This window comes from Pelodiscus sinensis, chromosome 13 (genome assembly GCF_052426305.1).
Source record: "Pelodiscus sinensis isolate ZL-2025 chromosome 13, ASM5242630v1, whole genome shotgun sequence".
In the NCBI taxonomy this organism is placed as follows: domain Eukaryota; kingdom Metazoa; phylum Chordata; order Testudines; family Trionychidae; genus Pelodiscus; species Pelodiscus sinensis.
The window spans coordinates 21,534,396-21,562,363 of record NC_143064.1 but is presented as its reverse complement, the minus strand read 5'-3'; the positions used below and the strand labels follow the sequence as shown (position 1 = coordinate 21,562,363).

At 41.2% G+C, this 27,968-nt stretch overlaps 1 protein-coding gene across 2 annotated transcripts in view; it reads left to right on the top strand.

Annotated features, from left to right (window-relative positions):
* CHRDL1 (chordin like 1) overlaps positions 1 to 13,819 on the top strand; it is a 67,871-nt gene extending 54,052 nt beyond the window's left edge. For both annotated transcript variants that reach the window (XM_006136208.5, XM_006136207.5), the window contains exons 9-12: positions 2,917 to 3,111; positions 6,670 to 6,837; positions 10,265 to 10,354; positions 11,074 to 13,819. In XM_006136208.5, coding sequence (XP_006136270.1) covers positions 2,917 to 3,111; positions 6,670 to 6,837; positions 10,265 to 10,354; positions 11,074 to 11,204 — 584 coding nt within the window. In that variant the 3' untranslated portion in view covers positions 11,205 to 13,819. The remainder of the gene's footprint in view (positions 1 to 2,916; positions 3,112 to 6,669; positions 6,838 to 10,264; positions 10,355 to 11,073) is intronic.
* The last annotated feature ends 14,149 nt before the right edge of the window (positions 13,820 to 27,968 follow it).

Here is a 27,968-nt window from a genome sequence, read left to right as displayed (position 1 = left end):
CCTCATAGAAGCAGGTTTACCGGCACCGACGGGAGCACCCTTTCAGTTCGAATTACGTGTCTTCACTAGACCCGCGAATTCAAATCCCAGAAGATCAACTGCGGCTGCTTCAGTCTTATCTGTAGTGTAGATATGACCTTAGTGCCTAGTTGGTATTATTTAAGTGAATAAGGGTCTGCAGGGTCAGACCCAAATAGTAATAAAAGAATTAGCTATAGAATAGCAACTATACACAAAACCCAGAGTAGCGTACACTCAAAAATGTCCCACAAAGACTTAAAAGCCTTTGAGTTAGGGCCAACTAATCTTTTAAGGTATTAGCTAACAGAAGGAATGTTGGCCATAGGATCTTTATTATCCACCTGAACAACCATGAAAATGCATTCAGATCATGCCAGTGTTTTATGCTAAAGCTACGAGCAGGAATCTCTGCTCAGTGTAATTTCTGACATCCAGTTCACACACGAAGACATCATCAAAGCAATTTCTAACTGATTTGTTTCAGCAAGTAAAAAAGCAGACAAATGAACAGCACATTTCTCTGTGCGGTTTAGTTCAAGTGATAACTAGGAGCTTGATGCCCAGAGAGAGTCTAAGAGATCTGTGTAATGGAAATCAGAATGCTGATCATGTCCTTTCTTTTGTTCTATGCAATTAGAGTGTGTTTTATTAATTAATGTACATGCTTCCTGAGATTATTTTTGCATTTATAAAATGTAAAAATAAACAAAATTGTCATATTGGCATCAAATCTATGGCTATGTCTACACTACAAAGAAAAAGATACGCAAATCGAGAACTGCAATTTGCATATCTTTTTCCGCTTTTCTTTCAGAAGAGGCTTTTCCAAAATTTGGTGCATCTACATGGCGCCAAATTTCAGAAAAGCCTCATCTTTTGGCACATCCCTTCTTCCTCGTTCAATAAGGTTCACAAGGATGGCGAAAGAACAAGTCCATTTTTCCAAAAAAAATTTCAGAAAAGCGGACGTGTTCCTTGAACATGGTATAGCTTTTCTGGGATACTGGAGGTATCCCAGAAAAGAGCTGAAGTGTAGATGTAGCTTTATGTCACTTCCATTACATGGATACAGAATTACATTTCTTTGCATACACAGTGATTGAAGCGGACCATTTGGCAGCTAAGGTTCTATTTTCACAGTGGCTACAGACTTCTTCTGTCCCTTGGACTAATTATTTAACCTTTCAGTGCATCAATTTATCTATCTACAAAATTGGGATAACGTGTCTATAGTCAACATACCAGTACAGAGACATTGTGAGGCTTAAATTATGTTGGTAAACCATTTAGAGCTCTCTGGCAGGAAAAAATGATATAAACATAAGCATTTAGAATGGTAAAGCATGTAAGAATGTTAATTATAACAACAGAGTAATTAATTAATTCTATTTTATGTAACTTTTCCCTTTTCTCATTGTGTTCCTGTATGAAGAGAACACTTCATTTGCTTATCAGAGAAAAGTTGTTTCCCCTTCTAAAATGAAAACAGCTCTTAAAAAAGATTTTTAAAAGTAATAAATTATTAACCCAAATGATGGTATAACCCCCATGAAAGACAATACATTATGAAGAACACCCACCATAAATCTTGGTAACTTATAAACATAAGCCAGTTGCTCACATCTGTTACCAGTTAGATGTAAATTTAAGATTACAAATAAAAATTAAATTGCTTTTGAAAGTTACAGGCAAAAGAGGAACATATTTTACAAATAAAAGCATTAATAAAAATGATGACATATTAGAAGAATTGGAAATATTTACAGCATATCCAAGCTTGATTTTAATTGCTTTTTGAAATCAGCAGTGCCCTTTCTTTCACCTTTTTTGGTTGGCTTGCATTTTTTCAATGCTATTATGAAATGTTAAAAGAAGCAAGATTCGTATAGCAAATTCAGCATTGGTGTAAACTGGCATTATTCCCATTAACTTCAATGTGAACTGAATCAGATTTTGCCAGCTGTTAATTTGCACAATGTCCTTTTGCCTGCTGTACTTCCTTACCTTGCAGGGGTGTTGTGAGGACAGATCCATTAAAGACTTGGAGGCATTCAGATACCTGTGTAATGGGTGTCTACTGAGATACTTCAGGATCATCTGCAGCCGCTCACTTTAAAGCCTCTTTTTCGTTTTTTGGGGTTTTTTGTTTCATTTTTGAAATTACAAATAACAAATTATAAATCTACAAACTCTCAAAGTATGTTTTGAAAAAAAAAATCTGGAACTGATCAAATTCCATTTTCTAAACATCTCTTGCTTTGCTCTGTCCACGTCCGCTACTGGGGAGTCCCTCTGGAAGTGCACAGGTGGCAACAGCTCACCCTGCTGCAAGCATGGATGTCCCTGAATGGACAATGTCCACCTAATGGCAAGAAAAGCCAAGCAAGTGATGCAGTAGAAGATGCCATGATGCTGGGGACTGGGGTATCGGCCTGGTTACAGGCTGAAATTCTGGGGCAGGTGCCAGTTCAGTTTGGAGGGGGGAGCATGCATCAGGAGCCAACATCACAAAAGCCAACTGGTTCCCAGCAAAGATGCACATAAACTGGAAGGGAACGGTCAAATCCTGTGCCCCACCTCACTCACTGAAATACCAGGGCCCCCTCAGGGATACGTGAGGTCAGAACTTAGACCAAATTGCACAGAAAATGCAGTTCCTTTTGAAGTAAGTGACAAAACTTCTCAATGGGTGGGGGATTGAGCCAGAAATCACTAGTGAAAAAACACTTTCAAGCAGAGGTACGTTCTTTAGCCATGTTTGAATCTTAGACATGAATGAAACATTGCCTCAAACCAACGTGCAGGGACTGAGTCTGAGGTTGTAGTTCGACTATGGATCTGTTGAGGCCTTTCCATGCAATGTACCCTTCCTTCCTCTCTCTTATTCTGTTACAGTCTGTGTTTCAAATGGAAAAACTTACTCACATGGTGAATCGTGGCATCCTTATCTCCGGGCCTATGGAATTGTAGAGTGTGTGTTGTGTACATGTAACATCACCAAACAAGAATGTAAGAAAATTCATTGCCCAGATCAATACCCCTGCAAATACCCTCAAAAAATAGAAGGAAAATGCTGTAAAGTCTGTCCAGGTAAGACTAGATCACAGACTGTCTTTTGGCTTTGGAGTCTAAGGGGAGGAGGGTTGGTCATGGTGACACCCAATGAACTATGCAACCTATATTTTCTTTAGAGGGAAATCTGAGTAAGAGACTAGATCCAGCACCCAATTCTGAAAGCCATGTCCTTCATTTCATTTCCACAGGTAGAGGACACTGAGGATTGGATCCCAATTCTGGTCTCTCTCTTTTATGTCTAGTATTGATATGACTTTTTAATATCCATTTCAGAAGAGAATATATCTCCCAGCTAGAAAGTTCCTTATCTCCCAGACAATAATTCAAGGAGATTCTCTCATACTTCCCATTTAATACTCTCACAGAGCTTTCTATTTGTTTTCTAGCTTGGGATATTTACGCTACTATAAAAAAGAGCTTGTTTTGCAAAACATAGCACAGGGGTTGGCAACCTATGGCTCCCAAGCCAAATATGGCTCAGTAGGGAGCCAAATATGGCTCTTTTGCAGTTCGAGCTCAGCCCTCCCTTGCTCCCTCTTGTGCTGATGCTCCAGCTGCGCGGTGCCCCCCCCCCCCAAGATTGGAGCGCCAGTGCCAGCTTCCTGTGGGGGAAAGCTGCGAGCCTCCGCACCGGTCCAGCTTGCGGGGAAGAAGTGGAGCCAAAAACAACTTCTGGGTGCTGTTGCTTCCCTTCCCCTCCCCCGGCTAGGGGAACAGCAGCACACAGATGAGCTTCCTGGAGACTTTCCCTGCCCATCCCCCATCTGGCCATAGTGTCCTGTCCCCAGCTATTATCCTGGGCCAAGCCCCACAGTCCAGCCTCCACCTGGCCAGAGCATCATGTCACTGGCTCCAATCCTGGACCAGGCTCCACGGTCTGGCCCCAATCTGGCTGCAGGAAGGGCTGGTGGCAGCCCCCCTCCTGCTGCAGCACAAGTAGGAGGGGAAGCCATGATCCAGCTGCAGCATCTAGCCACTGCTGCCCGGGTGCAGCAGCCCAGCCCAGCCCCAGCCCCAGCCCAAGCCAAGGAAGGTAAGCTGGCCCAGTCCCCCACCCCCATACTCTCTTTCCCTTCCCCAGCACCCTGCCCTGCCTCCTGCACCTCCAAACTCCCAACCCTCTGCCCTAACCCCCCTCATAAAACCCAACCTTGGCTCCTACACCCCCCCAAACTGCACTTCGAACATCAGAAGTCCCATTAAATAAAGTCTGTGAGTAAAATGTTTCATGGATCCTAGAACAATCATAGAACCATAGAGCTGGAAGAGACCTTACAAAGCCATCAAGTCCAGCCACCTGCCCAAGGCAGGACCAATACCAATTAAATCAACCCAGCCAGGACTTTGTCAAGCTGAGACTTAAACACCTCTAGGGTTGGAGACTCCACTACTTCCCTAGGTAACCCATTCCAGTGCTTCACCACTCTTCTAGTGAAATAGTTTTTCCTAATATCCAACCTGGACCTCTCCCACCAGAAGACGATTGTTCCTTGTTCTGCCATCTGTCACTACTGTGAACAGCCTTTCTTCAGCCTTTTTGGAACCTTCCTTTTGGAAGTTGAAGGCTGCTATCAAATCCCACCTCACTCTTTTCTTCTGCAGACTAAATAGACCCAACTCCCTCAGCCTCTCCTTGTAGGTCATATGCTCCAGCCTCCTAATCATTTTGGTTGCCCTCTGCTGGACCCTCTCCAATGCATCCACATCCTTCCTGTAATTGGGGGCCCAGAACTGAACACAATACTCCAGATGTGGCCTCACCAGAGCGGAGTAAAGAGGAATAATCACATCTCTGGATCGACTGGCAATGCTCTTCTTAATGCAACCTAGTATGCCATTAGCCTTCTTGGCTACAAGGGCGCACTGTTGACTCATGTCCAGCTTCTCATCCACTGTAATCCAGGTCCTTTTCTACAGAACTGCTACTTAGCCGGTTGGTCCCCAGCCTGTAACAATGCTTGGGATTCTTCCGTCCCAAGTACAGGACTCTACACTTGTCCTTGTTGATAACAATGGATGCTATTATTGATCATATTAATGATCAATTATCAATATTAAGTTGTATCTTTTCAGTCATGCAACTGGGCAATCTTATTTGGCTCTTTGTTGACCATTTGTTCTGAATTTTGATGTAGTTTGGCTCTTTGGTTTGAAAAGGTTGCTAACCCCTGACATAGCAATAAGATTATAAAGTTTTGGTCCTAAAGTTCTTTCTGCTGATAATGGAATTGGGTCCATAGTATAAACACTAATGCAATCTGAGTTTATCTTAGCATTGTAAGAAAATATAATTACTTGATTAGCATGCTGTAGGATATTAGTAAAAATATGCTACTTAGAAATCTGCCAACCCCTGTTATGATGTTTTGCCAAGTGCCTAATTCCTATCTGTACCTTTAAAATTTCCCCACAACATTTTTAGCCCCTTTTTTGTGTTTAGTTCTGAAACACACTGGCAGAAATACTCTAAGGCTGTGTCTAGACTGACATGATTTTGCGCAAATACTTTTAACAGAAAAGTTTTTCCATTAAAAGTATTTGCGCAAGAGAGCATCTATACTGGCATGTGCCTTTGCGCAAAAGATTTGCTTTTGTGCAAAAGCATCCGTGCCAGTGTAGACGGTCTCTTGCACAAGAAAGCTCCAATGGCCATTTTAGTCATCGGGCTTTCTTACGCAAGAAATTAAAATGGCTATATACACTGGCCCTCTTGCGCAAAAATACTTGCGCAAGAGGGCTTATCCCTGAGCAGGAGCATCGGAGTATTTGCGCAAGAACCACTGATTTTGTACATTACAAAGTCAGTGTTCTTGCACAAATACTCACGTCCAGTGTGTGCAAAATCATGTCAGTCTAGACACCACCCTAAGAAAACAAGTATCAGAACCATATTCATAAATCACTCACAAAGCATGTGCTAGCTAGGTTTATTGGAAGGCAGCTTGGTTCAATATCCTAGGAAATAGGAGAGCAAGGTTCAAGCCCTAGCTGTGTCCTTGACTCATATGACCTAAGAAGACTCAGTTAACTGCCCTGTGTCTCAATCATTCTGTATGTAAAATGGGGGTGATACTTGTCTTCTTTATAGGAGTGTTGTGAGGCTTAATTCAATGAATAAGTAAAGAAGTCAGAGCCTGGCGTGTAGACATGCTGAGCACCCACAGTTCCTCTTGAAGTCAATAGGGGGAAAGGGCACTCAGAAAAATCTAGCTAAGAACCTTGGGTGAAAAATGCTATAGAAGTAAAGAATTTGGTATCTAGATTGCAGACCATTCTCTGCCTCTTGAAACTCACCCCCAGCTATCAAAAAAGCAGAATCTTTTCTCAAAGTCAGTTACTTGTATAGGTTATGATAAAACATACTAACTAAAAGCCGAAATTCTTTACAGATCTGAGCATTAAAAAAAAAGGAGCGCAAAACAGAATTACACTAAAAAGCCTGGACTTGGCTGGAGAAGGACTTGAAAGACCAGTTTGGAGGAATTATCTACAATTAAGCTAAACTTGTTGGGCAGCACAAGTCCAGTAAGTCTGGTGGGCCATTATTAAAGCTGTATCATGCTTTGCTTACAGAAGAGATGCCAAGTCAGAGCTTTGACAGCAAAGATTACTTTTGTGGTGAAGAGATGCTTCCTGTCTATGAATCTGTTTTCACGGAGGTCGGAGAAACCATTAGAAAAATTGCTATGGAAACAGAAAAGCCACCTCAAATAGAAATACATGTGTGGACAATTAGGAAAGGTAAGTAGATCGAGTTCCCTCTTTTTCTGTTTATAACCTCAGGAAAGATTCACAAATTCTTCCAACTCAGGACTTTATAGCTATTCCTATTCCTTACATTGGGGCATTTGGCGCACTTCCCTGGCAGCAGAGATACAACTCAATCCGCCTACTACAAAAGCACACATTGTTTAAACTAGTGCCAAACTCCCTTGTTGTTAGCAGTATGGGGTATATCATATGTGGTTGGATCAGTTCTGATTTTGACCAATAGAGGGCAGTAGCACACACTAGCCAGTTCTGCGTCGCCATGAAAACACACTCTTATGGTGGGGGAAAGGGGAGAGAAAAAGAGAGAGACCATAGCACATCATGGGAGATATAGAGCCTAGCCTATAAAGGGCTATGTCTAGACTGCAAGCCTCTTTCGAAAGAGAGCGTCTAGACTGCACGCGGAACTTTCGAAAGAGCAAGCTGCTTTTTCGAAAGAAAGCACCCAGTGAATCTGGATGCTCTCTTCCGAAGAAGTCCTATTTACATTCAAGAACGCCTTCTTTCGAAAGAAGCACTTTCGAAAGAAGGTGTTCTTCCTCGTGAAATGAGATTTACCGCCGTCGAAAGAAAAGCCGCGTTCTTTCGATTTAATTTCGAAAGAACGCGGCTGCAGTCTAGACGCAGGTGAAGTTTTTTCGGAAAAAGGCTACTTTTCCCGAAAAAACCCCTGAGTCTGGACACAGCCAAGGGGAACAGGTGCACACAGTTCATAAATTACAATTCCCATGAAACACCATAGACATAGGTTCTGGAATTAAGGGTGCTGCCGCATCCCCTGACTTGAAACAGTTTCCATTATATGCAGGATTTAGTTTGGTACTCTCAGCCGTCCCACTGTACAAATTCTTCCAGCAATCTGATTGTAGCAGTGCTGCAGCATCAAAATTCTTCAGATTTTGACCAAAATATTTTAGATTTTGATTACTCTCTGAAAACTCTTAATTTTCTGTGGATGGAAAAGAATCTACGTTATGGCCAGCTCTAGTCTTAACCCTGAGCACAGACTTCCACCGCTTTCAGGCCAGTCCCTTCAATTGTCCAAACTCCTGAATGTCTGAAGGGTTTCGATGTTCAGTTTTTTATGTACTGCAAATAAATAAAGCCTGAGTTTTTACTTCAGCTAACTCAGTTTTATGGATGTAGACGCTAGATCTCAAATAAATGCCAAACTTCCCTGCAGGTCTTGGCTTTTTAGTTGAATCTGAACTTGTGTCATATTGCTATGCACTATAATAGAGTATTTGTTTCACTATGTATTCTAAAAAAGTATATGATCTCTGAGGAGGCTGCATTTCAAAGTGGACATAGTAATTCTTTACTGAAAGAAAAAAAAAGCTTAAGGAATCTTTGGGAAGAGTGGAGCTACTTAATGAATATTATTTCAGTTTAATTAAAAAATACAAGTGGGGAACCAAAAGAGGAAGTGCCAGAAGTGTGGGCGTAAATAGATCTGTTATTCATTTTATAAAGAGAGGCAATGTTATTTTTCCCTTCTTCTCTTACAACTGCCTCTCTCTTTCCCTTAAGAATTTTGTTGGCTATCTTCTCAAAGGCCCTTTACATGAAGACATTTACGAAGTGATGACACTCCATCTCAGAATGCCTTCGTGCACATGCCAAATATTAAAGGAGTTGTACATTCATTCTCGCTGTAGCTTTTTCTCTTCAGCTGGGACTGTTGTCCCAGAGTCAGAGCAAGCCGACAGACAGACACAGGAGTCAAGCCTTCTAGGTACTATTCCTGGCTCTGCCATTGACTCACACAGTGTGGCCTCCAACAAATCGTTCAGTTTTTCGTACTTCGCTTTACCCTCTCTGTAAAAGGAGAGTATAGATTTACTTCATGGACTGGGGCATTGCTAGGCTTGTTTACAGATTGCTTTGAGACTGTCGCTGCCAACTCAATGGTTTTAGTCTCTGACTTTTTTTATAAAGACGCTTCACAAATTGTTGAGCTCATATCAAAGTGCAAACTACACTTAAGGTTACCCAGATCGTGATCTATGAACAGCCCTCTGAAGGGCAGGTGATTAATACTAGCCTACGTTCCCAGTAAGACACAAATCTTTCTGGTGGCTTGGCAGCAGCATGTTCTACTGGCTGGCTGCAATTAGACAAAAGACAGTGTCCAGTGTCAACATGCCAAACTGCTTTTTTCCAAGGCACTGGGAATTTGGCCTCTGCTCTGGTCCTCTTTCATTCACACCAGGTAGAGGTAAACCTATGTGGGCAGAGAAGGAACTCACTCTCAGATTTTGGGGAGACTCTCCACCATTGTAAAACCGCAAAAGAAAAATACTGATGGAGCACACGGAATCGGTTAAAAGGTTCTCGCTGTAGCTTGTTCTCTTTAGCTGGGACTGTTGTCATCTTGGTAAAGATGATATCACAACGTGGCTCAACATGCCAATAATTCTGCACACAACCACAACATGCTCAGAGCGGAGGAGCTTTTTCCAACTAGATCGGGGAGGGCAAGAGATGGCTAGCGGGCCAGATCCAGCCCACAAAGTCACTGGATCCAACCTGTGGCCACCTCACTGGCACCTTTACTAGATATAGCAGCTCTGCTTTAAACAGTGGCTGCTAATTGCTCGGAACACTGGGGAAGGACGGGAAGGCTTTGTGTGCTGTCCCTGCCCACTGGCAAAATCCTTTAGCTCCTATTGACCAGTTTCTAGCCAATAGGAGCTGAGAAATTTTCTTGGAGGCAGGGCCAGTGAGCAAAGCCTCTTCACTCCTCCCTCCTCATGCTGGAGCAAACCCATGTGGAGCATCCAGCCCAGCAGACAGGCATGGAGCCAGTCTCAGGTTCCTGCAGGGCTGCTGGCTGGAAGCCACCAAGGTAAGCACCTCCCAGCCAAAGCCTGTCTCTGGCACCCTCTCTCCCCGCAACTCCCTTCCCCAGGTCACCACCCAAACCCCTTTCCCCACATCCTCCAGGTCACAACCCCTTTCCCCACATCCTCCAGGTCATCCTCCAGGTCTCTCCCAGACCTGCACACCCCTCCTAAATCTCTCCCCCAGGCCAGAATTCTTTCCTGCACCCATGCCCCCTCCCTGACCCTGCACTCTATTCCCCTGCCCCAGGTCATCACCCAAACCCTCTGCCCCCTTTTTCTCCCCTTCTTCCAGGTCACAACTCCCTCCCAGTTATTGCACCCCCTCCTACATGCCTCCCCCAGGCCAGAATCCTCTCCTGCACCCATACTCCTTCCTGGATCCTGCATCCCAACCTCATGTCCCTTATCCCTTCTATACCCCATCCACCGTCCCAGACCCTGCACCCCCTCCATAGAATGTGGCCCTTGACCTCTTACCAAAATCTTGGTGTGGACCCCCATTAAAAATGATTGCCCGCCCCTGAACAGATGCTCTTACTGTTTTGCTGCAGGGATTCTACATCACTTCCACACTGAGAAGATATCCAAAAGTGAATTTGAAGAACTTCCTTACTTCAAGCAGATAACAAGAACAACTCTGAGTAAGTAAAGGTCTTGGTCTCCTCAGGCTCCACTTTCCCATCTAACCTTCACTTTGAAACATGGCCTGCATTGCTCCTGCAATTGAAATAAATGTGCTACTTTCCCAACAACATCTGGAATCAATAGTTTGAGAGTATCAAATAAAATAATCAGAATGCAACATGCGATTAGAGGGTTACTTTAACATCAGTCATGTTTAAAAGATGTATTTTTGAAGTTCCTAGTGACACCTTGAATTATTAAAAATTGACTTTAAAAAAAAATCAGATTCATATTTCGCTACTAGTGCAATTTATATTTTGTATTTCACCCAGCTTGGGCTCTGAAACTTGACCTCCCAATTTCACTTGTTTATGATCAGTTTTATGCTCCAGATCATCTGCACTGTCAAGTTGCTGTCGTGCTTGAACTTCCACTGTTGCAGGGCAACAGCAGCTGTTGAAAGAATTACTCTTGAGAGTATGCTGCAATTACAAGCCAGCACCTTCAAACTAAAGATTTCTCTTTTCCCTATCTTCCCCAATCAGAATCTGGCCCTTCGTGTTCTTTTAATGTAGTTCTTTTGCAAAGAATATACTCAGAGCTTGAGATGTCTAAAATATTTTCCTATGGAAGGTTTGAAATTCTCCCTATCAACAGCTGGTTAGTGCTTTGACTCTAATGCTCCCTGCACTCTGTCTTAAGCCAGTGTCTCTCTGCTTTGTGTTTTTGCTTTCAGGCCAGTGGAAAATATTTAGCGAGGGAGAAACTCAGCTCAGCCAAATGTGTGAAAGCAGAGCGTGCAGGACTGAGCTGGAGGATTTGGTAAAGGTTTTGTACCTCGAAAAGTCTGAAAAGGGTCACTGTTAAAGGAGACAGCAATGGAGGGAGAAAACAAGAAAACTTATGAAAACTTGGATCTGCAGCTGGACTGCAGGCTTATTTTGCTTAAGTCAACAGTTGCCCTAAAAACCAAAACTATAATGCAGTAATTATTCACATCATGCACAGCAAACTTGCTGCTTTATGTGTAGTGGTCTGTGTCAAACATTTAAATATCTCCTCAAAAAGACTAGGAGGCTCTGTATTACTGGTGGGGGAAGGGAAAGGGAGACTGTAGTTTCTTGTAAAGTTGCATATCTTTACAGGGTAAAAAGGAAAAACAGATTTTTTTTTTAAACTTGGCAAATGATTGAAACTAATGAAATGAAGGACACCTAATAACTGTGCAGGAGCTATGGAGAATATTATTTCCTGTACTGAGTTTATACCACTTTGGGTGTTGAAATGCCTGTTTTTCTAGTAAGGAGAAAAAACACAAATGACACAATACTTGTGTTTGAGCCATAAAATCCAGATTTAAATGAAAACTCCCAACCAGCCTACTGCTTTGGGATGATGCCTTGCAGTTGAACAAACTCTGAGTACATAAACAGACCAGAAGGTGTTAGTAGGAATTAATGCATTTATGTAGCAATTTGAGAAACTGTTTAACTTTTAAGTGGTTTTCACTAGGTTTCCATTATCCACTTCTCTACATGAAGTACGAAATGTCAGCTCCTCATGTTGCCCCATACTGCATTCTCATGGGCCCTGTTAACATGTAGCCTTGGTCAATAAGCTGCCTTTACAAAGTAACATCACAGGAGAATGCAGAATACTAGATCATTTATGAAAATTCCTATAGGGTTAAACCCAGGGCGATTAATAATTTGTTAAATATCTTTTGATATCACTTAATTTATTAATTGTAATTGTTGCAATAAGAGGGTTCTGAGGGCCTCTCAGGTCCCAGCAAACTAATAAGCGTAACTTTGAGGGCAAATCTCTCCAATGGCAAAATTATGAGCACTTATGTCAAGCCACTCAATGCAGCACCAACAAGACCATTATCTTTATGCAAAAAGAAAATTAAGGCACTCCGTGTGGTTTGCAGTTCACAGGTGAACCTTAGCATCTGACCAGTGTCTGCCTTCAGAAAAGAGTTCTGTTCTGATACACAAGGCCATTACTTTGAAAACATGGCTTTGTCTGAGGAAATTCACTCCTGAGAAGCAACTGACAGTGACTGCTTTCCCGCCATTTCCATTCCAGAAGCACCCGGGGACACTGCTGTTCAAACACAATAGGAAATGAAGTTCTAAAGAAGAGGCCTCAGGCGAGGCACTTGGTCCTCACAGGGAGTGACATAAATGACAGTAGCTAGAATTTGAAGATCCCCATGGGACTTTGCAAATCTTACGCTCTTTGCTCTGCCCTGTGTTTCCAGTGATGGCATTCTAGGTCTTCATCTGGGGTATGTGCATTTTAATAAAGAGGTTAGAGGTCCTGGATGTTCAGTGCTTAATGCCAGTAGCCCAACTCTGGCTCCAACAGCAGAAGAAATATTAAACTTTTTAGCAGTGCCTTGTTCACAGTCATGATTTCTTTGCACCTTTTTCTGATAGCAGCTGTGGTCCTAAGAGGCAACCCTCTTTTACCGCTTTTTCAGCGGTGCAGGATCAATCCCTGCCAGGGTTTCTTGCAACAGCCAGTAGCAGTGTATTGAAAAGGTCATCTGTACTAAGAACAAGGAGGGAATGAGAGGGGACTGAGGTGAATATGATAGGGAGGAAGAGGGAGACTAAGTGAGGATATGAGAGTGAGAAGAAAACCCAGAATTTCCTACACAGAAAATCTTCATGGTTCTGCCTGCAAAGACCAAAATATCCCCCATGCCAGGATAGGGAACAGATTTTTTTAGTGCATTTCCTTCCCTGTCAGTGCCCCAAATGGCCTAAAATTCATAACAGTGTGGCAGAAGAGGGCTCCTTGAGCAGCCAGTTTGAATGGCAAGAACAAAATAATCCTTGTAATATCAGTAAAATCATTTAGAAATCAGACAAGGTTCTGACACCATGATATAAATGCACAGTCCTATAAATGATCTGATAAGAGTAAAAGTTAACTTCAGTGTCCTGGCCAAATTCGGTAATGAGTCTTAGGCCCCTTAAATTCTCTTTTGTGTTTAAAATGGGTGCTGTGTTAACATCCTATCCAAAACTGCATGTAGTGCTCCAGTGAACTATTAAACAGCTGTGTGTTCCACATCAGAAGTGAGTGCCGTGCAGGGTAGCAGTGGGAGCAGCTATTTGTAAAACACTGCAATCCTTTGGGTTGGAAGGGACTGCAGAAATGAAAAATTTAAATTATCAATCCACTAATAAGGCATGCATTAACACAAACATATCTCTGATGAGGACACAGTGGAAGGCATTCTCAGGAGTCATATTATTCTGGTAAGCAGACAAACACCTGGCTATGTATGGCTCACCTTTCGGCACAGTATGTCTGTAGCAGTAGCTGATTGAATGAAGATTATGTGGGAAGTGTACAGCATTTGTATTTTTTTGGGGAAGACAAACAGTCTTGTGTTTGTGACAGAACAAGTGGGGTTTAAATTGTGTATTTATTTGTATAATAAACACTTTATGAAAAACAAAAAATATAAGCGCCATTTAGTAAATGAAGTTTTGCATTTTTACAGTCTCTGGTCACTTAAGACAATAAAATACACAATATCATGTTTTTCACTGTCTTCCCAGGACATGGGCCTGATGTGGTACTTATTTATGTACTTGCTCTATCACTTTGATCTGGTTTTATACATTAATAAACTGCAGTTGTTCAAAACAATAAGTTCTCTCAGTGATGTGGCATGTGAATTAAAAAAATAAATGTTAGACCTATTCACAATTTTGTTGATGCTGTCACTTTAAACAGAGCCACCCCATCCATAGTATGAATCAGAGCAGCTGCCTCAGGCTTTTGGAGGCCACACAGCATCTGCCCCAAACCTTCACTACAGCATAAATGATCACTTATTAGCTAACGTCCCATCTAATTAAATCCAGGTGTGAGAGTAAAGGAAGAGATTTAAGAGTCACTACTGACTGCATAGGTTTCCTCACTATGTATAGTTGGTATCTATATCTATCTATCTATCTATCTAGAGAGATAATTGAATCATAGAACTGGAAGAGGTCTTCTAATACAGTCCCCTGCACTCATGTCAGGACTACGTATCACTAGATCATTCCTGAGAAGTGTTTGCCTTACCTTCTCTTAAACATTTCAGGTACTGAAGTTAATCAGACTGGTCTAATTCCCCAGGTTATTCTTATTCCTCTTTTTACAGATGGGCATGATATTTGCCCTTTTCCAGTCCTCTGGAATCTAGCCCATTTTTCTTGACTTTTCACAGATAACTGTCAATGGCTTAGATATTTCCTCAATCAGCAATTTGAGTACTGTAGGGTATATTTAATCAAGCCCTGGTATCTTGAAGACATCTAACTTGTCTAAGAAATTTTAACTTCTTTTCCCCCATATTTTAATCTCTAATCCTTCTTCATTTTAACTGGTGTTTACTATGTCAGATGTCCAAATGCCAATAATGTTTTTGTTGAAAACAAAAAAAAAGTCATTCAACACTTCTGCCATTTCCACATTTTCAGTTACATGTCGTGTGAATTAACCTAATAACTGATGAAGGGTGTTATTACGCTGTGGTTAATCTCTCTCTTCTCTTGATGTTACACTGGTACACACAGATTTTGCAAGCTATACAAAAACAATTCAAATTAAGGCTGTTAAAGTTTAGATTCTCCCAATTACAACTGAAGTTCAGCTCATTACTCCAGAAAGAATGGGGTTAGTATAAATTTTTACACATATGTGATTTCATTTTCACATTATGCTGCTTCATCTCCCTAAGCCCCTTGCTGGAGCTTTAAAATATATTGAAGTACAGAAGAGGGGGTAGATGTGCGGTGGGGCAGTAGCAGTGTATGGAAACTATCAGGCCGATATGCTTCTACTACAGTGAGTTCAAGAAGGGGAAAAGTAAGAGGCTGCCGGACAGAAGGCATTTAATTAAACTTTGTTTTCAGAGATTCATTAGCAGAAATTATCCAGAAAAATATAATTATGTGTACAGTATATAGTGCTTTCCCCCTCCCCGTCCCTGGAAGGGGTGGAACATTGGATAGAAGGGGCAGGGCTAGGGACAGCCAGCCCTCAGTGCCTTGCTGCTCCTCAGTGAGTAAGCCCTCAGCACCCCCCGGACTGTCCCACACAGGGCTCTGGTGTCAATTTAAAGGGCCTGGGGCAGCTGCCCCTTTTTCTCCTCTTCCCCACATAGGCAGCCCTGCAGAGATTGGGGAAACTGAAGCACAGGGAGTTTTAATGACTCAGTGAGGAAGAGCTGATAAGAGAAATCTAACTTCTCAGCTCCCATCCCAGAAGCTTGTCATGGGATTACATTGGCTCCTGTACTCAACAGTTGGCTAGGAACCACCGCCATTTCAGCAGTCACTAGAGACTGTTAGTCATGTCACTTGCATTTCCTCTTGGTTTAAGTTGATCACGTTGCATCTAGATTTTAAGATTAAAATGATATTAACTCCAACCAGACATGCTGGAGATAAGTGTTGTTAAGCAAGCAGAATAAACTAAAGAGTGGTTAGAAATGGTGAAACATCAAGCAGGTGGGCTATTGAAATTGCTTAATCTCAAGAACCATAGTTCTGTTCTTTTCCTGACTTGTTGATAGAGGAACAGCAATCACAACTGGCTGCAACGTGCCTGGGCTTGATCAGACAGGTGAACAGGTATGTTTTCACAGAATCATAGAACATAGAACACTAGAACTGGAAGGGACCTTGAGAGGTCATCGAGTCCAGTCCCCTGCCCTCACGGCAGGACCAAGCACCGTCTAGACCATCTCTGACAGGTATCTGTCTGACCTGCTCTTAAATATCTCCAGAGATGGAAATTCCACAACCTCCCTAGGCAATTTATTCCAGTGTTTAACCACCCTGACAGTTAGGAAGTTTTTCCTAATGTCCAACCTCAACTTCCCTTGCTGCAGTTTAAGCCCATTGCTTCTTGTCCTATCATCAGAGACCAAGGAGAACTAATTTTCTTTCTCCTCCTTCTGACACCATTTTAGAAACCTGAAAACCACTATCATGTCCCCTCTCAGTCTTCTCCTTTCAAAACTAAACAAGCCCAATTCTTTCAGTCTTCCTTCATAGGTACTGTTCTCTAGACCTTTAATCATTCTTGATGCTCTTCTCTGGACTTTCTCCAATTTCTTCACATCTTTCCATCAGAACAGGACACAATACTCCAATTGATCCCTGGTCAGCACAGAGTAGAGCGGAAGAATGACTTCTAGTATCCTGCTCACAACACCCCTGTTAATGCATCCCACAATCATGTTTGCTTATTTTGTAACAGCATCCCACTGTTGACTCATATTTAGCTTGTGATCCACTATGACCCGTAGATTCCTTTCTTCAGTACTCCTTCCTAGACAGTTACTTTCCATTCTGTATGTGTGAAATGGATTGCTCTTTCCTAAGTAGAGTACTTTGCATTTGTCCTTATTAAACTTCATTCTATGTACCTCAGACCATTTCTCCAGTTTGTCCAGATCATTTTGAATTATGACCCTACCCTCCAAAGCAGTTGCAGCCCCTTGCAGCTTGGTATCATCTGCAAACTTAATAAGCGTACTTTCTATGACATTATCTAAATCGTTGATGAAAATATTGAACAGAACCGGTCCCAAAACAGACCCCTACAGAACCCCACTTGTTATGCCCTTCCAGCAGGGGTCTGAAAATGATTATCCAGCCAGTTATGCACCCACCTTACAGTAGCCACATCTAAATTGTATTTGCCTAATTTGTTGATAAGACGAATATGAGAGACCGTATCAAATGCCTTACTAAAGTCTAGGTATACCACGTCCACTGCTTCTTCCTTATCCAGAAGACTCGTTATCCTATCAAAGAAAACTATCAGATTGGTTTGACGTGATTTGTTCTTTACAAATCCATGTTGGCTGTTACCTTTCACCCTATTATCTTCCAGGTATTTGCAGATGAATTCCTTAATTACTTGCTCCATTATCTTTCCTGGCACAGAAGTTAAACTGACTGGTCTGTAGTTTCCTGGATTGTTCTTATTTCCCTTTTAATGGATGGGCACTATATTTGCCCTTTTCCAGTCTTCTGAAATCTCTCCCGTCTTCCATAATTTTTCAAAGATGATAGATAAAGATTCAGATACCTCCTCTATCCACTCCTTAGGTGTTCTAGGATGCATTTCATCAGGCCCTGGTGACTTGCAGACATCTAACTTTTCTAAGTAATTTTTAACTTGTTCTTTTTTTATTTTATCTTCTAAAGTTACCCATTCCCAATAGTATTCACTATGTTAGGCATTCCTTCATCATTAGACGTCATGGAGAAGATCGAAACAAGAAGTCATTAAGCACCTCTGCCATTTCCAAATTTCTAGTGACTGTTTGTCCCTCCTTACGCTGTCCTTGGTCTTCCTCTTGCTTGTAATATATTTATAGAAAGTCTTCTTGTTACTCTTTATGTCTGTAGCTAATTTGAGCTTGTTTTGTGCCTTTGCCTTTCTAATCTTGCCCCTGCATACCTATATTGTTTGCTTATATTCATCCCTGTAATTTGTCCTAGTTTCCACTTTTAATGAAATACCTTTTTGATTTTCAGACCATGCAAGATCATCTGGTTAAGCCAAGGTGGTCTTTGCCATACTTTCTATCTTTCCTACACAGAGGAATAGTTTGCTTTTGGGCCCTTAATAATGTCCCTTTGAAAAACTGCCAAGTCTCAACAGTTGTTTTTCTCCTTAGTCTTGCTTCCCATGGGACCTTACCTACCAGCTCTCCGAACTTACCAAAATTTGCCTTCCTGAAATTCATTGTCTCTATTTTGCTGTTCTCCCTTCTACCATTCCTTAGAATCATGAACTCTATGATTTCATGATCACTTTCAACCAACCTGCCTTCCACTTTCAAATTTTCAACCAGCTCCTCCCTATTTGTTAAGATCAAATCTAGAATAGCTTCCCTCTGAGTTGCTTTTTCAACCTTCTGAAATAAAAAGTTGTCTCCAATGCAGTCTAAGAACTTATTGGATAGTCTGTGCCCTGCTGTATTTCCCAACAAATGTCTGGATGTTTTAGGAGGTTGTGATCCCACAAGAAGTATATGCTCTGGTACAAAGATGTATTTGAAAAGAAAAGTCAAAGTTATCATAGTATTCCAGGTGGGGGAGTAAATCCCACAATATACATGCAAACAAAACTTTCTTTGGTGTCTATGCCCTGCTCTATACTAGGCAGTTATTTTGAAATAATTCCCCTTGTTTCAAAATAACAAGCGGAGCATCCACACTACCAAGCCTGTTATTTTGAAATAAGGGGCTGGTTATTTCAAAATAATAACTCCTACTTTCCACAAGGAATAATGCTTATTTTGAAATAGTTATATTATAGTTATTTTGAAATAGCAATAGTGTGGACACTGCACTGCTGCTATTTCAAAATAACTACTCTCCAGGGTCATTCAAAGTAATTACTCTCCAGTGCTTCCTGGGACTCTAAGGCTGCATCTAGACTAGCAAGGTTTTGCGCAAAAGCACTTGCTTTTGCCCAAAAACTTGCCAGCTGTCTACATTGGCCGCTTGAATTTGCGCAAGAGCACTGACTTTGTAATGTACAAAATCAGTGTTTCTTGCACTAATACTTTCACGCTCCTGCCAGTGTAGACAGGCACCTTAATTTTTTGCGCAAGAAAGCCCGATGGCTAAAATGGCCATCGGAGCTTTCTTGCGCAAAAGTGCGTCTAGATTGGCACGGATGCTTTTGCACAAAAGCATGTTTTGTGCAAAAGCATCCTTGCCAATCTAGACGCTCTTTTACGGAAATATTTTTAACGGAAACACTTTTCCATTAAAAGTATTTCCGCAAAATCATGCCTGTCTAGACGTAGCCTAAGGGTACGTCTACACTACAGAGGAAGATCAAAGCTGCTGCTGTTGATTTTCCAGGGTTTGATTAGCAGACTAGTTAAGAGAGCTAATTCGAAGTGAAATGGGCACTTCAGACGATGCTGGTAACCCAGCTTTCACGAGGGGTAAGAGAAGTCGAAGGAATCGTGTTCTTCCTTTGATTTCCTGCAGTGTAGGCAGCGCCAAAAGCCCAAGTTAAGCTACTTCAACTTCAGCTACACAATCACTGTAGCTGAAGTTGTGTATCTTAATTTGACTTTGTCCCGTAGTGTAGACACACCCTAAGTTGAGGTAGCGCATCCACATTAAGGGAGCCTGCCTCAAACTAATTTCAAGGCTTCCCTATAGTGTGGATACACTATTTTGAAATGGTTATTTTGGGAGTTATTATTTCAAAACAATTTCCTAGTGTAGACATGCCCTATGAGAGCTCTACCTGACTAAGGACTGAGAAATGTCCTGTGTGTATTTTTTGCTAGTCTATTAGGGCCAGGTTTCAAAGGTGCCTAACTATGCAAATCACCCGATGTAATTTTAAAAATACATCTAGGCACTCACCTCCATTTTCAGGGGTCCAAACGTCTTTAAAAATCTGGCCTTTAATGTACTGTTTTTATAGAAACACGAGTTCTGTGGTTCTGGGAGAAAGCCACAGAAATGGATGGGTCACCTTATCTGGGGTTTCTTAATGCTCATAGCAAAATGTTTTCCTTCTTTGTAATGCAAAGCATTTAAAATATGTCTTGGGTCACACTGCTAGAGCAGATGATTGAAAATGAGCTCCAAGTCATGCCAGCTTACAAGGACTGAAATTCACCTCTATACAAACAGACTGCACGGGATCACTGAATGCAATGACCTTGTACCACAGCCCATTCTGCGGAGAGGAGTTTCAACTTAGGCAAGTATAGCAATTCACTCAGAACCAGTAATTCATATAAGCAAAGCATAAACATTCATATATGGTATTTAACAACCAACTATGCCTTGGCATTTATGAGATCTATACAGATCTCTTTACATAATGAGAACAACTCAAGATCATTTGAGAAGTCTCATAAAAGTCCATCTATGCAAAATTTTAAAATTGCAGCATGAGAAGTCTTTGGTAAGAGAAAAAAATCACATACACACACAACTAAATCATAGAAGTGAGTAAACAGAATGTCAAATCTTGGAACATAATCTGTTCAAATTTGGAAGAGGTAAAAAAATAGGGAAACACCCAAACCTGGGGTTTAACATGTCATTAAAAAACCTTCATACAATTATTTTATTTCATTTGGCCTGCATATATTCATCTTCTCCCAGTAAACTACTCTCCTTAGTTTTAACAAACCATCTGTTACAAAACTAAAGAAACTTGTTTCCTAGCCACTAAACACATTCAGAACGCCCACTGGTCTGTTCTTTATCAGCACCTTTCAATAGCACATTAAGTTGCTTGATTTATTTACCCCTCCACCCATCACAGAACATGGATCATCTGACTCCCATATCATGCAGGATGGGTAAAGGAGAATGTAATACTATTGTGCTAGCCTGCAACATCCTTTAACGTTTCTTCAATGTCTTAAGCCTCCCTCTTCATACATTTTCCATTATGAAAGGAGCTAAAAACATTTCACAACCCAGATTTTTAATATCTCAAGAATAATTGATAACACATGAAGCCTTTATGTGATATTGCTGCACTGTTTGATGCCTATTGCATTACCCACTGCTATAAAACCCAAGGTTTTTTTTTCCTATTTATTAAGGAAAGGGGGAAATAAGCACTGTTAATCCTGATTTCCATGTATTCCTTTTGTTTTTGTTTTAAGAAGTTATTCTCCTGCACTGAGGTTTTGGAAACTCCTGCTGCTTGGGTACAATATGCATGAAAATTCAAATTCCTATGAATAAAGCATAAACCCACAATCTTGCCCTTATCTAACATAATATAAAAACAATACCTGAGCATGAAAATGAAACAGCCAAGACAAAACAAAACAACTATTTTAACCTGGGAGAATAGGTTTCAACAAATGCCTCTGTTGCTAATTCAATATGTTCAGCTAAGTTGACAGGTTTGATTTTAACTAACAGTAGCGACAGCATTCAGAGAAAAAAAAATCCCCCTGTGCTTTATTCAACCCTGTAATGGGAGACAGTTCACAGCACTGCCATGCACCACTCAGGCAGGACACTGGGCTAGATGGGCCCTTGGTTGGTCCAGTATGGCTGTTCTTACTCAAGACCCACTTAGCTCGGAGCATATATGTCTACATTGCTGGTTCATGTCAGCTTGCTGGGGCTCCAGCTGCTGGGATATTTAATTACAGTGAAGACATTCAGGCCTGTGTCTAAGCCCTGTGAGCCCATGTCAGCTGACCCATGCTGGCAATGGGTGTTTAATTGCAGTGTAGACATACGAGAGTGTCTGCATAGGCTACAAGGGTCACTCTCGGCCTCAGCAAAGACATAACTGAAAAGGCTGATTTCTGTTCCTGTTTTAAGTCAATAGCATAGTTCCCATTCCTTCATTTCAATAGGAGCAGATTTTAAAGGGGCTGATCTAGTCTCACTGAAGTCATAGGACATGCCTGATAAGACAAATTATTCAAACTTCTTTAATTATCACTAGATATATTTTGCAAACATTTTTCAAAAGCTCTCACTATTTCTTTTTCCTGATGTTTTCCTTCTACCTTTATTGAATGGTCAACATGTAGATAAAAGTTTTGCTTTTTTGGAGGGGGGAAAGGGGAGCTAAAATTTGCCTGTATTTTTCTACTGGCTCTTCCCTTTTAGCAACCAACAGCAGGTGGCTCTGGAAGAGGTAGGATGTTGCAGTCCACACAGGTCTCTTGCAATCACTTTGCTAACTTGTTTGAGGATGGGAGAAAATATGACATTTTGAGAACTACTTTGATCATTTTTACACTCTACAATCATGCACAATTTTTCATGAAGTCAGCTGAAATGGTAACAAGCCCTTGACTAAAGAAGAAATGGCAATTTGGTTTGTTTGCTTTGTTGTAGCGATGCCAGGTGAGCTTTCACTTCAATTGAAATAATTGTCTAAGTAAAAAAAAAAATTTGCTTTCAGGGGGTTTCTGATCTGCTTAGTTTTTATGGAAGCTGATGTTCAGGCATTGTATGTTTTAGACACACACACACATTAATAGAATGCAAAAAAGCCAACATCAGAGCCAAGGAGCATGCAGAGTGTAAGGAGCTAAAATGAGATGTAGCTCCTATAAAAACAGCAGTAACTTAAAATCCTCTTTGGACAACACACTGTGAGGCCATAGTGCAAGACTGGAACCAAGCAAAGACAGATATTGTTCATAAATCAAAGCATACACATATATAAGGACCAGCACGATTTCTGTTGGAGATAATTCCACCTGTATCCTGATATTCCAAAAACTCTAGATGTGACTTCTTAAGGTTAGACTAAGTACTCTCCGAGGAACATTCATTGCTATCACCAAAGAATGAAAGAAAGTGATGATAGAGGAAAGGAGGAAAAGAAAGCCATGCTACTTATAAACTGGTGAAAATAAAGGAGACAAGGGGCTTCTCTATGCACGACCTTGCATCCGTTTAAACCAATGCAAACCACTAATACTGGTTTCCAACTAGCTATATTGGTTTCCCTTGCCCTTGTTTATATATCTCTTTCCCATGAGTAAAGGTTTGCTGGCTCTGCCCCTAGGACTGGAGTTAAGGCACAAAACTGCAATCCAGCAAAGCACTTAACAGTATGTACATACATAGCTTCACTGGAATCCAGGACGTGCTTGGATGGACAGAATCAAAGTATTCAACTCCTTGTAGGACTGAGCCTAAAGAGACGATGCAGAAATGAGAGCAAGAGCAGTGTACAAATCCTACTGGCCAGCTTTCCCATAGAGTCTCTTCTGTCAAAATGAACTATTCATAAGGCATAACACTCTACACCTTTTAAAATAGGCTGAAGAATTTGTACTGCTACATATTGTCCTGACATTAAACGCGTTAGAAGGTACAAAGCATTTTACACACTTCATGGACAGATCCCGAGCTACCTAAATGTTCTTGACCCAGCGCTGTTACTGTAATTGGTTCACCACAGTTTACATCCCCCAACACACAGAGTGCCAGCACAAGACCATACATGACATAAGTCTTACTTAAACACTGTTTTCAAGGCTCAGGTGGGACATAAGCAATGCTTAAGCTTTGTGCTAGTCTTCTTCACAGGGGTGAACTTAACCCCCTACATTCCCAACTGAGTGAAATCAGACTTTTCCATTAAAGCCTACAGTGTCAAACAAAAACTGGTATTTATTCTTCATTTCTTATCCTGCATGTTTTGTGAAACTGACATGGTGTAGCACCCTGTTATATAATAAGAGGTGACTGGATTTCAGTGGTGACTGAAATAATTCTTATGAACATATTTTTTAAAGCATTTGGGATACACTTCGGAATGGGAATCACAATGGAAATGTAAGATACTTTTACTAATATTAAGCCTTCTGCACTTTTTCTGCTATCAAAGAATCACAGAACACTAGAACTGAAAGGGACCGAAAGAGGTCATCAAGTCCAGTCCCCTGCCCTCACAGTAGGACCAAGCAGCCTAAATCAGTGTTTCTGAAAGTTCTCTGCAAAACCATTTTGAGAAACACATTAACTGGCCACCCTGGTTTGTTTATTTACTGGTGCCGCAGCCACGGAGCCTCGCAGCTCCCATTGGCTCCGTTTCGCTCCAACCTGCTCTGAAATATCCCCAGTGATGGAGATTCCACAACCTCCCTAGGCAATTTATTCCAGTGTTTAACCACCCTGACAGTCAGGAAGTTTTTCCTAATGTCTAACCTAAATTTCCCTTGCTGCAGTTTAAGCCCATTGCTTCTTGTCCTATCATCAGAGACCAAGGAGAACAATTTTTCTCTCTCCTCCTTCTGACACCTTTTTAGATACCTGAAAACTGCTATCATGTCCCCTCTCAGTCTTCTTTTCTAAACTAAACAAGCCTAATTATTTCAGTCTTCCCTCAGAGCGCATGTTTTCTAGACCTTTAATCATTTTTGTTGCTCTTCTTGGGATCTTCTCCAATTTTTCCACATCTTTCATGAAATGTGGTGCCCAGAACTGGGCACAGTATTCCAACTGAGGCCTAATCAGCAGAGAAGAGTGGAAGAATGACTTCTCGTGTCTGGCTCAGAACACTCCTATTAATGCATCCCAGAATCATATTTGCTTGTTTTGCAATGATGTCACACTGTTGACTCATATTTAGTTTGTGGTTCATTATGACCCTTAGATCCCTTTCTGCAGTCCTCCTTCCTAGACAGTTGCTTCCCGTTCTCTAGTGTGAAATGGATTGTTCCTAAGTGAAGTACTTTTTAATTGTCCTTATTAAACTTCATCCTATTTACCTCAGGCCATTTCTCCAGTTTGAATTATGACCCTATCCGCTAGAGCTGTTGCAAGCCCTCCCAACTTGGTATCCTCTGCAAACTTAATAAGCATACTCTCTATGCCAATATCTAAATCGTTGATGAAAATATTGAACAAAACCGGTCCCAAAACAGACCCCTACAGAACCCCACTTGTTATCCCTTCCAGCAGGATTGTGAACCGTTAATAACTACTCTCTGAAAATGGTTATCCAGCCAGTTATGCACCCACCTTACAGTAGCCCCATCTAAGTTGCATTTGCCTAATTTGTTGATAAGAAGATCATGCGAGACTGTAACAAATGTCTTACTAAGGTCTAGGTATACTACGTCCACCACTTCTTCCTTATCCACAAGACGTGTTAGCCTATCAAAGAAAGCTCATATTGGTTTGACGTGATTTGTTCTTTACAAATCCATGCTGGCTGTTACCTATCACCTTATTCCAGTTGTTTACAGATGGATTCCTTAATTACTTGCTCCATTATCTTCCCTGGCACAGAAGTTAAACTGACAGGTAGTTTACTGGGTTGTTCTTATTTCCCTTTTTATAGGTGGGTACTCTATTTGCCATTTTCCAATCTTCTGGGATCTCTCCCAACTTCCATTACTTTTCAAAGATGATCACTAAAGGCTCAGATACCTCCTCTATCAATTTCTTGATTATTCTAGGATGCATTTGAGCAGGCCCTGGTGACTTGAAGACGTCTAACTTTTTAAAGTAATTTTTAACTTGTTCTTTTTTGGTTTTCATTTCTAAATCTTCCCCAATTCCAATAACATTGGCTATATTAGGCATCCCATCACCATCAATCTTCTTGAAAAAAAAAAAAAAAACAAAGAAGTCAGTAAGCACCTCTGCCATTTCTAAGTTTCCTGTTATTGCTATATCTTCCATTGGTGCAGTGAAAAGGCATTATCTATGAAAAGGACTTTGTAACTATCTAATAACTAAATGGCAGCACTTGGATTACCATTCCAGTCTTCACAAAAGGTTGACAGAAAGAGGAAGTTTCAGTTATAAATATGGCTTTCATACAAACGATCTATCTGAGATACATGCTGGTTTGTCCAGGAATTTGCTCAATCAGTTGAGGGTGCTGCCTTCTGGTTAGTCCCTCATCCATCATCACTCTGCTCTCTTGTCTCCACTCTCTGTAGCTGAACCCACAACACGCTCTGGACAGTAGCATCCTACTGTTCTGTTCTCCCCCCTTTCCAGGGATATCAGCAGTCCTCTGGCTCATCCCTGTCTCAACTGCAACCTAAAGTCTAGCCTCTCACCTCAGAGGCAAGCCACAGTCTATCTTGACCATGCTCAATAGTGGCAAGGTGCAGTGCACAGGAAAGAGTGGGGGGAGACCCAGGCCTGCCCACTAATCTGGGTCCCAACCCAAGGACCCTCTGGCAGCCGCTATGTCCTACCCTACTTCACTCCCCTTGTCTGCCAATGTTTACTCGACCATTTCCCCATAGCCCTTACACTTCCTCAGCCCTTTGTAACAGGGGCTGCAGCCTGGAAGATATTTCTCTCCTTCCCTGAGCCTGCCCAGCACTACTCTGCCCAAGGTGCTTCTCCCTTGCTGCTCAGGGCCCAACTGCCTTCTGTTCTGCTGAGCAGCTCTTTATATCTGGATGGCTCCAGCAAGCTGCTTTCTGATTGGCTCCTAACAATCTATCTCTCATTGGCTGGGTCTGTGCAAGCTCTTTCCATCCTACCTTACCCCCCATCTTCCAAAATGGGGCATCTACCCCATTACACATGTACACAGCTTCTATTGACTGCTGTAAGAACTGCACATAGGCACGTATATCTGAGGGCAATTTATTTATTATTTCTGTACTGTTAGAAAACATTTCCTGTTTCAGATGGAAAGATATGGGTGCATGTCAGGAGCTGAGCCTCTCACACAATACACATTATTTAAGTCCATCCAGACAGCAGGATTGTGCTTTTTTCAGAACAAGGCCAATATGAATAACAGAATCATAAAATACTAGAAATGGAAGGGACCTCAAGAAGTCATCAGTTCCAGTCCCCTGCCCTCAGAAGGATGTTTATGAGTCTTTGGCCCTGAATGTCCATTGCCCTTAATGGAAAGTCATTAACACCTATGTAAAGTGGGTGTAAATATGTTACCAAATCACAATGGTAGTGTTTTATGGTAATTTCACACCAGTGTGACTATACAAGGCACTAGAGAGACAGTCTCTGAGTTTCCTATTTTGTCAAACATTTTAGAACTGCCTTGTATTAAAAATTCTGCCACTATTTTGTATCAAAAGATTAGGTTATAGGTTATGGGTTATTTTCACATGAGGGCAAAAACATGCATGGACTTTTTTTTATGAATTCAAAGAAATCCAGCTAGATACTCTTGCGTTTACAACCATTTCAGAAAAAAATGGAAAATTCAGTTCACTGTAAAATAATGTTTGAAACAAAACAATACTTTGAAATGCACAGCAGCTTTTCTTAGTCTTATTTTCCTCTTTCCTCAAACTTAGGCTCTTTTTAAAGAATTCTACACTAATGAATCTCCTGCTGTTGAGACTCGGCACTTCCCATGACCTAAGCTTGCAGATAGTTCCCAAGGTCTTTCTAGTCAGCATGTGCTAGGTATTATTTACCACATCCCAATGATGTTCGTGATGAGATCAGCTCACAGAGACAAACAAAGCTATCATAACCATCCCATTTGTGGTGACCACTGCCCATATCACTAACTACACAGACATCCTAACAACAACAAAAACATTTAAGAATAATTTATTTGTCAAGCAGCAAGCTAAGATAACCCTAAAGAAAGCCAAAGGAATTCATGTCAGCTGCAATAGTGCTACATTATAAAGTGAGCAAATAGGAATTCATGTTGGCCTTTTTATGGTCTCTCTACCTGATCGAAAGGCATCTGAACAAATAATCCTTGTCTTTATCACAGATTAAAATATAGAAAAGACTGTTTGTGAGACGATTACCTTAAAATGAAGCTTATACTTCAAAAACAACCATCAGCACAGTTAATCAACAGAGATTCTTAAAGCACATGGTGGGATAGTATCAAAGAAGGATAAGATTTTGCCAACAGATTCCTTATTATACAGATATCCACGAAACAGCACAAAAATACTAGCAGCCATAAAAATATATTTGCAGTCAAGATCTGAATAACATTAGTCCTGATAAGATGCTTTGAGAATATTTATGCATCTCAGTATTCATGTAGTTTCAGGTAAGATTTAGAAGGAAACCTGAGTCGAAAGGGCCAGATCCTTACTTGGTGTAAACCAGCTTACTTGCACCAGCCAAAGACCCCTCCCAACAC